The sequence below is a fragment of the Salmo salar genome, chromosome 14 (genome assembly GCF_965601325.2).
Source record: "Salmo salar chromosome 14, fSalSal1, whole genome shotgun sequence".
Classification (NCBI taxonomy): Eukaryota; Metazoa; Chordata; class Actinopteri; order Salmoniformes; family Salmonidae; genus Salmo; species Salmo salar.
The window spans coordinates 38,462,381-38,477,500 of record NC_138304.1 but is presented as its reverse complement, the minus strand read 5'-3'; the positions used below and the strand labels follow the sequence as shown (position 1 = coordinate 38,477,500).

Here is a 15,120-nt window from a genome sequence, read left to right as displayed (position 1 = left end):
AAATGAATTCCAATTTGTAGATTTCATTAAGTACTTTTTCATTTGAAAAACTGAATTCCATTTCCATTTTTTCCAGAAGTTCTTTGTTGAAGAGTTCAGGTCCAGAGAGGGTCAGTGGGTGCTGCGGCTGAGGGTTCCTCCTCAGTCTGATTCCACTGGTCTCTCAGTGTGGTTTTCTGGTATCTCACCCCCGTCGTGTTGTGAGTCTGTCTTGTCTCTCCCCTGGACTCCTCCCCCACCCCCACAGTCTCTCCCCTCCCCTCCACCGTCCTAGGAGAAACACAGCAGAAATCGTTGAATGTGATAAACAATAGTGTGCATGTGTGTATGCCCGAGTGGCGCAGCGGTCTAAGGCACTGCATCTCAGTGCTGGAGGCGTCACTACAGACACCCTGGTTCGAATCCAGTCTGTATCACAACTGGCTGTGATTGGGAGTCCCATAGGGCAGTGCACAATTGGCCCAGCGTTGTCCGGGTTTGGCTGGTGTAGGCCGTCATTGTAAATAAGAATTTGTTCTTAACTGACTTGCCTTGTTAAATAAAAAAAATGGTGTATATATATATATATATATTTTTAAATGCATCCTTCTCTTCTATTTGTGTGGTTGCTACCGCTCTTCCACCCTCGGGGCCCTTAATTGTATTTTCCTCACATCACTTGTTTCTAGAGCAGAACCAGCACACTGTTTCACTATGATACCGTACACCCACAGTCGCTCACTCACCTGGCTTAGGGTTAAGGGGGAAACTGGGGTGCCGTTGGAGCTGTCATGGAAGAGGGTGCTGTAGAAGACTATGAGAGTCTCTACGATGCGGGCCTGGTGGGGGTAGTCTACTAGGGAAGACAGGGCCACGGTGGCCCCGGAGGGACGGGGACGCATCAGGGTGGGGCCAAACACAATGCCCAGGTTACTGGGACTCATCTTGTTCTCCTGCTCACACTCACACACCCTGAGAGGGGAAAAGTGAAGAAATAAGAGGGAGGAAGGCAAGAGTATGAAAGGAGAAATGGCCACGATGAGCTATTTGTTCTTCATCAAACGTTAGGATTAATGTTCCGTGTTAAAATCACATTTTATGTGTGTGTGCCTTACTCATGGTCACCTCACCTGCGCAGATGCTGTGCAATATAGCGCAGTGTGGCTGTATTAGCCTGCGGCAGCTCCGTTAGCATTAGCTCCCTCAGGCTGTGGACCAGAGTCAGGACCTCCAGGGGAGTCTCAGCACCCAGGTCTGCTAGCACTGCTGACCCAGCCACCTCACCTCCATCTGGGCTAGGAGACGCAGAACGCAGGCTCTCCTTGGCCAGCCCCATCAGAAACGGATAGAGATGGAAGGGCAAGATAGGCTCTGGCAGCTGGAGAGGGAAGAAGGGAAATCGAGGGGGGGGTGGAGATGAAGAGAAGGGGACGGAGAGTGAGGAGTTGGAGCGGAAGAGGAGGACAAATAGTGAGGGGGTGGAGAGGAAGAGGAGGATAGAGAGTGAGGGGGTGGAGAGGAAGAGGACAGAATGAGAGGGTGGACAGGAAGAGTAAGACAGAGAGTGAGGGGGTGGAGAGGAAGAGCACAGAGAGTGAGGGAGAGGAAGAGGACGGAGTGAGGGGGTGGAGAGGAAGGAGGACAGAGAGTGAGGGGGTGGAGAGGAAGAGGAGGGCAGAGTGAGTGGGTGGAGAGGAAGAGGAGGAAGGAGGACAGAGAGAGGGGGTGGAGAGGAAGAGGAGGACAGAGTGAGAGGTGGAGAGGAAGAGGAGGACAGAATGAGGGGGTGGAGAGGAAGAGGGGGACAGAGCGTGAGGGGTTGAGAGGAAGAGGACAGAGCGCGAGAGGGGTGGAGAAGAAGAGGACAGAGTGTGAGAGGGGTGGAGAGGAAGAGGAGGACAGAGTGAGGGGGGTGGAGAGGAGAAAGAAGGGGACAGAGGGTGAGGGGAGTGTGTGGGATGCAGAGTGAAGGAGGGATAGTGAGTCTAGAAGTGGAGGGAGAGTATTTTGTGAGTGTATGTAACAGTATGTTACCTGTCTGAGGTAAAGTTTGAGCATGTTGCTGATATCATGAGGAAAGGCTTGGGACAGTTCCACCAGCTCTTTCCCATTCTCAAAGGCCTGGCACAGCTTCTCCACACGAGTCTTCACCCCATTCACACGATAGATACCCTACACACACACAGTTTATATGACAAGTCATTCTTTGAATGTGTGTGTGTGTACTACTTTGTGTGTAAGTGTAAAAGCACCTTCATCCTAAGAGCCCTGCTCTCTATCTCTGTGATGCACTTCCTGATGACCAGAGGCACACCATCGGGGTCTCCCAGCCCCTGCGTGAAGTCCCTGCCAAACAGCGACAGGCGACCTTGTAGCTTCTTATGGCCACACTGGATAGCCAGGCTCTCCAAGCAACGCCTATGGCATGCCAGATAACACTGCAGGAGGGAAGACAAGCAAATAATATAGTAACTTTACAGTCAGTAAACAGAGTAGACATATTACACAGTCTACTGTACCTCCTAGGGTGTGTGTGTGTGTGTCTCACCTCCTCACACTCTGCACCCTGGAAGTACACATAGCTGTTACACTTTCTGCATTTGGCAGGTGTACGGAGCTTGCGGAGTCTGTGGGTCTTTGCTGCCTTGGACATTCCCACATTCCGGAAGGGACCAGTGGGAACGGCCATCTCTGGCTCTCTCCCTGAACACACAGCAAGAGAAAAGACAAGAGAGAAGAGAGAGTTCAGAATGAGAAAGAGAGGGTCATATCCTAATCTGAACTATCCATGCAATTCTTCCGCTGTGTGGATCTCGATTTAGACAGAGTTCAGACAAACGGAGACTTGAGGAGGACAGTGTTTGTTACCCTGTTCAAACGAGGTGACGTTTCCATCATGTTCCTCCAGTTCTTCATTGGCTTTAGGTATGCTCCCTGAAACACACATGCAATACACTATTATATATCATTGAATATTCTGAATGATACAACGCCGGACCCTTTTCTGTAATCTAGAAATTGCTGAGGCTCTATGGTAGCTGTGCTGGAGGTTGACATTCTACTTTCTACATCAGGAGGTACCAGTGCTGGAGGACTCCAGACCATAGACTCCTCCAAGACAGTCCGAGTCCTTCATCGTTGACGGCCAGGACTTGTGTGATTGGTGACCTTGCCCTTCAATAAGGACACATACCACCAATGAGCTTTCAAATGAAGCACCATAATGAAAACTTCTAATCTTGGTTTGTGGTTCCTATAAATCACATCTGTGGTGAGAAAAGTGTACTACTCTTCTTCTTAGACCATTAGAGAAGACCTTACACGAGTCAATCAGGACTCACCACATCTCTGTGTGACTCCATCCTCAGCACCACCCTCCTCATCTGTGGTAGGTGTGGTCTCCGTGCTGATTGGTGCGTCCGTGGGAGGTGTGGTCTCCGTGCTGATTGGTACATCCGTGTTAGAGCTGTTGTGGCGGGTGCGTCCAGACAGACTGATGAGGGAAGGAGAAAATTACATTGCTTCCTCCTAAAAATCATAGTAGTTGGTAGCCAACTAACTGGCCTGTTCTGACCCTTTGAAGGCTAACGCCACTTACAAAACCTTTCTCTGCACCTGGTATTTTCTGATCTTGACAACAATATGAATCACTGAAAGGTCAACTGTAAACCATTTCAAGTGTGAACCCACTGGTTTGATGAGTAGGGCTCGAAGTGGTAGTGAGCTGCAGGCTCTGGGTTCGACAGATGTTTGGCATCCTCTGTGCTCGTGTTGAGATGTCTGGCGTCCTCTGGGCTCTTGTGTAGTAGATGTCTTGCGTGAGCGGCGTACTGTTGTCCTGGCTCGTAGAGCTTGGTGCTCTCACACAGAGTCTGGTAGTGGACTGGCAGCGCTGCTGTCTGCATGTGCAGCAGCTGATAGTACGACACCGTGCACTGGGGAGGGAGACATGTTGTAAAGAACTACAACACCCAGGAATAAGCAATTCGATGGAGACAAACTACAATTTCCATGAACACATTTCGTCTGTCCCAAGATCTCTCGTGAACAGACTTCATAAACATAATCTAACCTAAAGGTGGATGTAGTCATGATTAGGACGTTTGATTGGTCAGTGCAATCCACCTGCAAACAAGTTGAGGGTTTTACTTCCCTGATAGATGCGTGAGTTGACTTACAGATCTGAGGGTGTGGTCTGTGTGTCTGATGACATCATGGATCTGTCTGAGAGTGCTGCCCTTAGTCTGCTCTCTCTCCTGGTGCCGCGCCTCCGCCTCGGATATCCATGCACGATACACAGCCTCTGCCTCTTCAGCCTGTAGAGACACACATGGACCAGCCATTAGTTGCGATTCATTTTGCTCGCCTGGCATAACTGAGTTGGCAGAGTTGGCACTTCAGGATCTATGAAAAGGTCTGAAAAGTGCAAACTTGGTCCATCTGGCATGCAAGGCAAGCTAAATTCGAGATGCGCTCTCTGCCCCTATCAGACTAGTCAGCTGACCTTGGTCCTGGCCTCCTCCTCCAATCGCTTCTTCCGGTCCAGAGCTTTAAGCCCGCCTGCTCCCCCTTGTAGCTCCTCCTCTGCCCGACCCCTGGCCTTGTCATATTCCTCACAGCGAAACATGTACGAGCCCCGAGCTTTACGCATGCCACTCTCAGCATCAGTCTAGGAACAGACAAACACACACACACACACACACACACACACACACACACACACACACACACACACACACACACACACACACACACACACACACACACACACACACACACACACACACACACATTAAATAATAATAATACATTTTATTTGGTGGATGCCTTTCAGGGTAATCAAGGATATCTTACATTACAAGTAGCCATTAAAAGCAAGTGTAGTTCATAAAACCAATTGCATCAATCAAAGTAAACATTTTATCAAAGGACCAGATGAAATAGGACAAATAAAAGAGGATGGAAGTGTTGGGTAGAGGATACAAACCTGGTTTAGGTAAGGGTTTAGGGGGTAGGGTTGGGTAGAGGATACGAACCTGGTTTAGGTAAGGGTTTAGGGGGTAGGGTTGGGTAGAGGATACGAACCTGGTTTAGGTAAGGGTTTAGGTAAGGGTTTAGGGGGTAGGGTTGGGTAGAGGATACGAACCTGGTTTAGGTAAGGGTTTAGGTAAGGGTTTAGGGGGTAGGGTTGGGTAGAGGATACGAACCTGGTTTAGGTAAGGGTTTAGGTAAGGGTTTAGGGGGTAGGGTTGGGTAGAGGATACGAACCTGGTTTAGGTAAGGGTTTAGGTAAGGGTTTAGGGGGTAGGGTTGGGTAGAGGATACGAACCTGGTTTAGGTAAGGGTTTAGGTAAGGGTTTAGGGGGTAGGGTTGGGTAGAGGATACGAACCTAGTTTAGGTAAGGGTTTAGGTAAGGGTTTAGGTAAGGGTTTAGGGGGTAGGGTTGGGTAGAGGATACGAACCTAGTTTAGGTAAGGGTTTAGGGGGTAGGGTTGGGTAGAGGATACGAACCTGGTTTAGGTAAGGGTTTAGGTAAGGGTTTAGGGGGTAGGGTTGGGTAGAGGATACGAACCTGGTTTAGGTAAGGGTTTAGGTAAGGGTTTAGGGGGTAGGGTTGGGTAGAGGATACGAACCTGGTTTAGGTAAGGGTTTAGGTAAGGGTTTAGGGGGTAGGGTTGGGTAGAGGATACGAACCTGGTTTAGGTAAGGGTTTAGGGGGTAGGGTTGGGTAGAGGATACGAACCTGGTTTACGTAAGGGTTTAGGGGGTAGGGTTGGGTAGAGGATACGAACCTGGTTTAGGTAAGGGTTTAGGGGGTAGGGTTGGGTAGAGGATACGAACCTGGTTTAGGTAAGGGTTTAGGTAAGGGTTTAGGGGGTAGGGTTGGGTAGAGGATACGAACCTAGTTTAGGTAAGGGTTTAGGGGGTAGGGTTGGGTAGAGGATACGAACCTGGTTTATGTAAGGGTTTAGGAGGTAGGGTTGGAAATAGGATACGGACCTGGTTAAGGGTAAGGGTGTGGGTTGGGGGTTAGGGTTGGGAATAGGATACGGACCTGGTTTAGGGTAAGGGTTTAGGGTAAGGGGGTGGGTTGGGGGGACACATAGGGATACATGGGTATAGTGAGAATGGAGGGTAGGACAGAGAATCATAGAGCACAGGCTATAGGTTATAGGCATCCTTGAAGAGGTATGTTTTAAGGAGGTTTTTGAATGAGATGATTGTGTCTGCATGTTGTATGTGTGGGGGGGATCTCATTCCAGCAGCTGAAGGCCCGGGCACCCATGGTGGAGAGGTGGAATGAGGGGGTGACAAGGAGACCAGTAGAGGAGGAGTGGAGGGAGCGTGAAGAGGCTTCGACTGAGAGGTCAGAGAGGTAGGTGGGTGCCAGGTTGTGAAGGGCTTTGGTGAGGAGGACTGTCTTTAAGTTAATAAAGGATTGCACAGGGAGCCAGTGTAGATTGATGAGGATTGGTGTGGTGTTCAGTTCATCTGGTGCTGGTGAGGATTCTGGCAGCAGAGTTCTGGACCAGTTGAAGTGTGTTGGTGAGTTTGGTGGGGATACCAGTGAGGAGAGTGTTGCAATAGTCCAAACGGGAAGTGACCAGGGCATGGAGGAGAGTTTCATTGCTGGAGTGTGATAGCGAGGGGCGGAGCCTGGAGATATCACAGAGGTGATACCATCCTGGTGATGGTTTTTATGTGGGGTTCGAAATAGAGGGAGCAGTCTAGAGTGACACCGAGGCTTTTGACTTTTGACAGAGCGATTGGTAAACCATCTACTCTCACTGAAATATGGAATATCAATGTCTTTCTCATACATGACATAAGAGTGAGACATGATAACACGTGCGCGGCATTAACATGTCAAAGCAACATGGACAAGACATAGGAGTGACTTTACCAGTTTCCTCTGGGCCCTCTGCCACTGCTCTCCGAGCTCTCTGCGTCTCCTCTCATGCTCCTGTTTACACTGCATCAGAGGCTGGGCCAGAGAGGGGTTGAGATAGAGACATTTTCTCACTTGTAATAATCCTTGTAGGTGTGTGTGTGTGTGTGTGTGTGTGTGTGGTGTGTGTGTGTGTGTGTGTGTGTGTGTGTGTGTGTGTGTGTGTGTGTGTGTGTGTGTGTGTGTGTGTGTGTGTGTGTGTGTGTGTGTGTGTGTGTCACAGGCTGCTGAGGAAGGACATAATACTGGCTGGAACAGAGCGAATGGAATGGCATCAAACACCTGGAAACAATGTGTTTTCATGTATTTGATACCATTTCAATGATTCCACTCCAGTCATTAACACAACCGTCCTCCCCAATTAAGGTGCCACCAACCTCCTGTGGTGTGTGTGTGTGAGATACTGTATCTACCTGTAGAACAGTATGTATGGAGCCAGTGGTTTGCTGCACTCCCACACTCTGCTCCAAGTCCTGCTCCAGAGCCAGAGAGTAGATGGAGAAGAATGGCATCTGGGGCTGAAAGAGAGAGAGAGGGAGAGAAAGAGAGAGGAGAGAGAGAGATTTGTATGTGTTTATGTGCACGTTTGTCTGTGTGTGTGCGTGTGTGTTCTCCCATTACCTGTGCGATGCTCTGCTTACAGGACTGACACAGCCTCTGCAGTCCCTTGGCAAACTCCATCTCTGGAACACACAGACACAGAAACTCACACACTACTTACACATACACATTGCCTTGTTAGCAGAAAACTAAAAAAGCAAAACTTGAAGTGGACAACAAAAAGTTTGGCCCAGTTCCATTTCTGCCCCTAGATACTGGACAGGTGTATGTAATCTAGTTGAAGCCCTAAGAGGCCGAGAACAACTGCTGATGGACACAGATAGAAGAGTAAAAGAAACAGAATAATTAGATGAGTCAAAGTGATCAACCCACCCAGAGCAGTCCTTTTCTCCACATAGCTGATAACATCCTTCAGGTATCTGGACACAGCCTTGGCATAGGAGAGAGCGGAGTCCACTCCTCCCTCACTACACTGCAGTAGGAGGTCAACCTGCTCTCCACTCAGCACTGACACACACACACACACACACACACACACACACACACACACACACACACACACACACACACACACACACACACACACACACACGAGAATGTATGAGTATGACATGATTGGAAAGGGAAACAGAATGCTTAGACATCGAGGACAACATGTAATTTTGTACTTACTGCAGCAGTCCTGCTGGTCACTCCTCCCTTGACAGTCTTTGGCCTGGGCCGAGTCTAAGCCATACAGGTTCTCCATAGACTGCACACACACACACACCATCTCCGAGGTCACACAAATACTTAGACTGAGCCATCCTTTACGACCAAAGAAAACATTGTTTGTTTTTTACACACACGCACGCACGCACACACACACACACACACACACACACACACACACACACACACACACACACACACACACACACACACACACACACACACACACACACACACTCACCCTGCTCCTCTCTGTTAGCGGTAGAGACAGGAGGGTGCTGCTGTCCACTTCTCCCATCAGAAGTTCCGACACACTGAGGGGGAGAGAAGGAAAGGGGTGTAAAATAGGGAGAGAGGGGGGAGAGTGGGAAAAACCTTATCAATGTAGATCCTAGGGATAGTAGAGCGAAACACACACACACACACACACTTACCTGCTACTGAAAGCCACAGCCATGGTCTCGATGGCTTTCTCAAAGTCCTGCTTAACCATGTCACTGCTGTCCTTGTAACTAAACCCTGGACACATCAAATCAAATACACACATTTGATCTCAGTACACACTCCACCCACACCTTGACCCACACACATTCCAACAGGTGTCCAGTTCTAACAGTAGAGCTCTGACCTTTGACCTTGGAGATGAGTGTTCCGGCAGCAGTGAGGGTCTCTACAGTGTTGAGGAGGGGGTAGGCACCGATCACCTGCCTCAACACACGCAACACCTCTCCCAAACACTCCTGGGCCAGGTCACGACGGTCCAGCTGCCTGTCTGAGAGGTTATCTATCTGCCTGTCTGAGACAGAGACAGACAGCTATGTTATTTATAGGTCTAGAACTAAAACTGAAACTAAACATAAAGAAATAAGCATGAAAAACAGGTTTGAAGTGACATTCATAATTGTAGCGCAGTGAGGCAACCATGCGAGTGAATAAGTTCAATTTTAAAACACAACTTTAAAAATGTACTAAAATAACCTTGGATTATATGCTCATGCACGTACACACCACAGAATTTGGATTGAATTCGATTTTTTGTTAAATATCAGAACAAACATTTCCCAGAATGCATTAGATCAAACACGGCAGTATGGAAGGGAACAATCTAACATCTCATGACAAAGAAAAATACTGTTTTACATCTAAATTATAATCAAACTAATATTTAAATTGATTTTTTTATTTAACTAGGCAAGTCAATTAAGAACAAATTCTTATTTACAATGATGGCCTACACCGGCCAAACCCGAACGACGCTGGGCCAATTGTGCACTACCCTATGGGACTCCCAATCACAGCCGGTTGTGATACAGCCTGGATTCAAACCAGGGTGTCTGTAGTGATGCCTCTAGCACTGAGATGCAGTGCCTTAGACCGCTGCGCCACTCGGGAATATGTGTATTCATTGCATTAATAAATGGCATATCCTTACGATAAACGATTTGTCAAATGAATGAAACTTTCATGTTTCACTTCTCAGTTGAATTGTTTTGAATTAAATTCTACTTCATTCAATTCATATTTTGCTTCCTGTAGGTTGGGGCCAATTCGAATTCACCCCAACCCTGACAGACACACACACACACACACACACACACACACACACACACACACACACACACACACACACACACACACACACACACACACACACACACACACACACACACAGGAACAATATGTTATAGAAAATGTAAGTTATTTAAGCAATAAGGCACTAGGGGTGTGGTATATGGCCAATATACCACGGCTAAGGGCTGTTCTAAAGCACGACGTATCGCAGGGAGTGCCTGGAACCAGCCCTTAGCCGTGGTATAATGGCCACTACTTTATTCATATAAAAAATCTGATTTATTCATTTCTCCATGGGGTCATCCTCCCGAGGTGCCGTATTGTTATTATAAACTGGTTACCAATGTAATTAGAGCAGTAAAAATAAATGTTTGTCATACCCGTGGTATACGGTCTGATATACCACGGCTGTCAGCCAATCAGCATTCAAGGCTCGAACCACCCAGTTTATAATAGTACATAAACAGACAGTATACACACACAGCACAGTACAAGTATAAACACACATATAATGAATCAAGCAAGAGGCCATGTAATGAAGCACTGGTTACTGGGAAAAAGGAGAACCAGCACCAGTAGCCGTCATTGAAACACAGCTACTGTTATACTTCTCCTTTTTTGTGTGTTGTTTCTCAGTTGGACCTTAGACGACTAAAGTGTAAAAATCAGGAACTGTAGGGCTGTTGTCTGTCACACTGCCACTCTTGATGTAGGAAGTGGTGGTGGACACGGACAGCACGTGAACCAACGTTAAAATGTAGTCAAGAGGCAGTTTGGGGCTGAAACGTCAATGTTTTAAGAAAAATTTACTGTGTACTACTGCTTAGACCCCTAATTATTTAGGGGCCTAACTCTTTGTGAGTGTACCATCAGTTGGCTCTTGTTCTGTGGTTGATTTTAACACTCCTACCTCTGTTGTCACATTGTAATAACACACATACCCACTAAGAAAAGTCTCTCTCTCTCCTCCCTTCGTTCTCTCTCTTTCTCCCTTATCTCCTCGCCCTACTTGGAAACTGAGAACAGGAAGTTGTGATGAAAATAGCTGCCTGGACAGGAAGTGAAGTCACCCTGACATGGCTTAGCTGGTTCATTCCAAGAAATGAGTGCCTTTTGCATCCCTTTGATATTTTTAAGTAGAAATTGTGCACCAATATTGAATGTTAAAAGCCTGTTATATTCAATGAAGTGCCCTTTAATATAGACCACATGGAGAAATGAATAAATCCAATTTTTATATGAATAAAGCAGTGGAGGGCGACTTTTGAGGGGAGGACAGCTCATAATAATGGCCGGAATAAAGTGAATGGAATGATATCAAACACATGGTTTTCATCTGTTTGATACCATTCCATTCACTCCATTCCAGCCATTACACTCTATTCCAGCCATTACACTCCATACCGGCCATTACACTCCATACCAGCCATTACACTCTATTCCAGCCATTACACTCCATACCGGCCATTACACTCTATTCCAGCCATTACACTCCATACCGGCCATTACACTCTATTCCAGCCATTACACTCCATACCAGCCATTACACTCTATTCCAGCCATTACACTCCATACCGGCCATTACACTCTATTCCAGCCATTACACTCCATACCAGCCATTACACTCCATACCGGCCATTACACTCTATTCCAGCCATTACACTCCATACCGGCCATTACACTCTATTCCAGCCATTACACTCTATTCCAGCCATTACACTCTATTCCAGCCATTACACTCCATACCAGCCATTACACTCTATTCCAGCCATTACACTCCATTCCAGCCATTACACTCCATACCGGCCATTACACTCTATTCCAGCCATTACACTCTATTCCAGCCATTACACTCTATTCCAGCCATTACACTCCATACCAGCCATTACACTCTATTCCAGCCATTACACTCCATACCGGCCATTACACTTCATACCAGCCATTACACTCCATACCAGCCATTACACTCCATACCGGCCATTACACTCTATTCCAGCCATTACACTCTATTCCAGCCATTACACTCCATACCGGCCATTACACTCTATTCCAGCCATTACACTCTATTCCAGCCATTACACTCTATTCCAGCCATTACACTCTATTCCAGCCATTACACTCCATACCAGCCATTACACTCTATTCCAGCCATTACACTCTATTCCAGCCATTACACTCCATACCAGCCATTACACTCTATTCCAGCCATTACACTCTATTCCAGCCATTACACTCCATACCAGCCATTACACTCCATTCCAGCCATTACACTCTATTCCAGCCATTACACTGTATTCCTGCCATTACACTCTATTCCAGCCATTACACTCTATTCCAGCCATTACACTCCATTCAGCCATTACACTCTATTCCAGCCATTACACTCCATACCAGCCATTACACTCTATTCCAGCCATTACTATGAGCGGTCCTCTTCTCAGCAGCCTCCACTGGAATAAAGACTTGCTAAAGTGCCAGAATTCAGCATTTTGTCCCTCTGTGACCCTCTGTGACTTCCAGGAATATTTATACCACTTAACCACAAAATGTCTCCAAGTTTTCACCATCATTGTAAATCCCTAGTTGTTTTTGTTGCTTTGACAAAGGAATTTCTGAAGATGATTATTTATTTAATGTGATTAATGTGAAAACGTCAACCCTGTTATGTGAACTGAACTCTCGTTTTAATTTGGTGAAACTATTCCTTTTTAAATAATGTTTTCAAAAATAAACATTGAACATCTAATAGTCAAAGCTTAGTGTAAAAGCAGATGAGCTGGTTTTACTATTTTGGGCAATTTTCTGGTGTTTTGTGGAGTAAAACTGAGTGGGTCGAGCATAACAGGTCAACCATGTTACCCATAGATAGACAGGCTAGAAATGTTTTAAGCTTGCATTCAATTGCCCCTCCCTGTTGTACACAACAAGCTTCTATTTCCCCTGTCACATGGAGATTTATGGCTGATTTAAGATGAAATCGTGAACCCTGTTACTTTATTTGGAACTTAATAGGCACTTTCTATAGTACTTTTTTGAGATGGGATTTTTATTTTTATTAAGTCGAATATGTGCTCTTTATGACAGAATTTTAGAATTAGGTGAAATCTAAAAAAAAATGCACCAAGTTACACATCTGAAAAGGCACCGAATAGGTGGAACGACCCAGCTTGCTAAATTCCAAATCGACCCCTAGTCCTTGTAATGTAAGGGTTCTGGGTTAAAGGAAAGCCTGTGAGCTGTGTTTACACACCAGACAAATACTATAGTGCTGCGTACCTTGTGTGACATACTCCCTCTTCCTTCCTCAGTTTCACCAGGCATACTCACACACACACACCCTGGGACACACACAATGTTACAACATAACTAAGGGCCAGGGATTTTTCCTTTCCATATGACCTGACTAAGAAAACTCTGAACTCTAGTTATAGGCTAAAAATAAGAATTTTTACTGGTCAAAAACTCCTGCCCATTATAACGCCTCTCTCACCTTCCCCCAGCACCATTTCTTTCAGTTTCTCCACAGCCTCAGCGAAGCAAGCCACGTCCCGGAGCAAAGAGGGGATGTCCTCCACTTCGATGCCCACCTCCGAGGCCTCTGTGGTGGGGCTGGAGGCAAGGCTCGCTCCTTTCCCCTGGGTCTTACTGAAGGCCCAGGCTCCAGCCGCCTGTAGGGGGAAGCCAGCCGCACTGGCATGTCGACTCAGGGCTGTGGGCCGTCTAAGGCAGGCTCCAAGGACAGGGGGAGGGCTGGCGGCCGTAGCCAGCCTGGGGTGCAGCAGACAGGTGGTAGTGGGGCAGGGAGGAGCCTGGGGGTCCTGGAGGGATGCAGGGAAAGGGAGGGGGACATCCAAGCCACCATCTCTAGTGGGTTGTTCCTGGAGGACAGATAGCTGGTGTTGAGACACGCCAGAGGACAAGGGAGAGGTAGGGTGGGGAATGTTAGAGTGAGAGCAGGGTAGATAGAAAGAGAGGAAGGAGAGGAAAGAGATGGGGAAGAATTAGAATGTTGGTGATGAGTGATGAGTGATGCCACAGATGTTATGACTAGAGGATGATGATGCTGTTGATGAAGACAACTGTTGTTGAGAAACCTGTGCCTCTAAAACAATTTGAAAGGCCATGAGTTACAATGCAAAAGCATATGGGAAAAACACAGAAAGAGAAAGATGATTCAATGAGGATGACCAACACTGGAAAATTCCCAAACACTGGCAAGTTGACTTATCATTGCCAGGTGACAGGTGTGTCAGACTGGAAGCCACGCCCACACCTGGCGGCATTGCAAAACATAAATCCCTTAAAATTGGCATTAGCAAGCCATACACATGTAATGTAAGACAGTTTCCCCATCAGGGACATTCGTTCTATCGTATCCTACACTACCAATGCCCGATGCAACTTCAAGTAGATTTAGCTAGTAGCTAAATTATGTATATACCAACGCAAACTCGCGGGGCTTTACAAGCAGTGATATAAATTACGAAATTATTAAAACGCGCAAACTCAGCAAACTACGCAGGATTGAGATGAAAATAGTCTTCATAAAGCTAGGCTAGTTTAGCTAGCGAGTTAACGTTACTTACTGATGAGTTGTGTGACCCAAAGTTTTCCCCAAGACTCTTCTTTGAAACTGAAGTTTTATTTAATTCCTTTTTCTTTCTATAGAACATTTTCAAATACCATCCTATCTATTTTAATATAGATTTCACTCCATTGAGATTGAAGTTTGCTCCAAACGTCGCTTACACAAATTCCCTTGTGCTGCTTGAATTGATTGCTTGGCTTGGCTGGCTGTACCGAACTCTGTGCTTGTACCGTTATCTTTCTTCCTGGCTGTAGCTAGTAGATGGGGTCAGTCCACACTACGCCTATAGACCACTGAACTGCATGGCCATACTGACACCTGCAGGGGTAAATATTTAATGATTTCTCACCCTAAAGATGGTGCCAACAATGGCTATTGTGTCCAATTTTGGTGCCAGTGCCAACTAATCAAAATATCTATTTCATTGGTTTCATAACTAGACCCACAACTGCACATTACATTAACCATGTTAGATCATGTACCAAGTAATGTTTCGTCATGATATGATTACAGCTTTTTGTAATAAATGGTTTATTTGCTATTATAAACTGGGTGGTTCGAGCCCTGAATGCTGATTAGCTGAAAGCCGTGGTATATGAGACCGTATACCACGGTATGACAAAACATTTATTTTTGCTGTTCTAATTACATTTGTAACCAGTTTAGCAAAAGCTACCTCAGGGTTTGTGGTATATGGCCAATATACCACAGCTAATGGCTGTATCCTGGCACTCAGCGCTGCGTCAGCATAAGAACATC

General features: G+C 46.4%; 1 protein-coding gene across 3 annotated transcripts in view; it reads right to left on the bottom strand.

The window, feature by feature from the left end:
* LOC106569461 (rho GTPase-activating protein 45) overlaps positions 1–14,604 on the bottom strand; it is a 15,084-nt gene extending 480 nt beyond the window's left edge. The window contains exons 1-22 of one of the 3 annotated variants that reach the window (XM_014140830.3): positions 14,360–14,604; positions 13,264–13,666; positions 8,830–8,997; positions 8,636–8,720; positions 8,443–8,515; positions 8,163–8,241; positions 7,863–7,997; positions 7,551–7,612; positions 7,343–7,447; positions 6,885–6,965; positions 4,484–4,648; positions 4,158–4,295; positions 3,670–3,914; positions 3,321–3,472; positions 3,061–3,153; positions 2,848–2,913; positions 2,528–2,682; positions 2,232–2,417; positions 2,014–2,151; positions 1,110–1,357; positions 726–951; positions 1–270 (exon numbers count right to left, since the gene is read on the bottom strand). The exon at positions 1–270 is cut by the window's left edge and continues 480 nt beyond it. In XM_014140830.3, coding sequence (XP_013996305.3) covers positions 142–270; positions 726–951; positions 1,110–1,357; positions 2,014–2,151; positions 2,232–2,417; positions 2,528–2,682; positions 2,848–2,913; positions 3,061–3,153; positions 3,321–3,472; positions 3,670–3,914; positions 4,158–4,295; positions 4,484–4,648; positions 6,885–6,965; positions 7,343–7,447; positions 7,551–7,612; positions 7,863–7,997; positions 8,163–8,241; positions 8,443–8,515; positions 8,636–8,720; positions 8,830–8,997; positions 13,264–13,666; positions 14,360–14,446 — 3,219 coding nt within the window. In that variant the 5' untranslated portion in view covers positions 14,447–14,604 and the 3' untranslated portion in view covers positions 1–141. The remainder of the gene's footprint in view (positions 271–725; positions 952–1,109; positions 1,358–2,013; positions 2,152–2,231; positions 2,418–2,527; positions 2,683–2,847; positions 2,914–3,060; positions 3,154–3,320; positions 3,473–3,669; positions 3,915–4,157; positions 4,296–4,483; positions 4,649–6,884; positions 6,966–7,342; positions 7,448–7,550; positions 7,613–7,862; positions 7,998–8,162; positions 8,242–8,442; positions 8,516–8,635; positions 8,721–8,829; positions 8,998–13,263; positions 13,667–14,359) is intronic. The other 2 variants (XM_014140831.3, XM_014140832.3) reach the window with 2 other exon arrangements.
* Between the last annotated feature and the right edge of the window lie 516 nt (positions 14,605–15,120).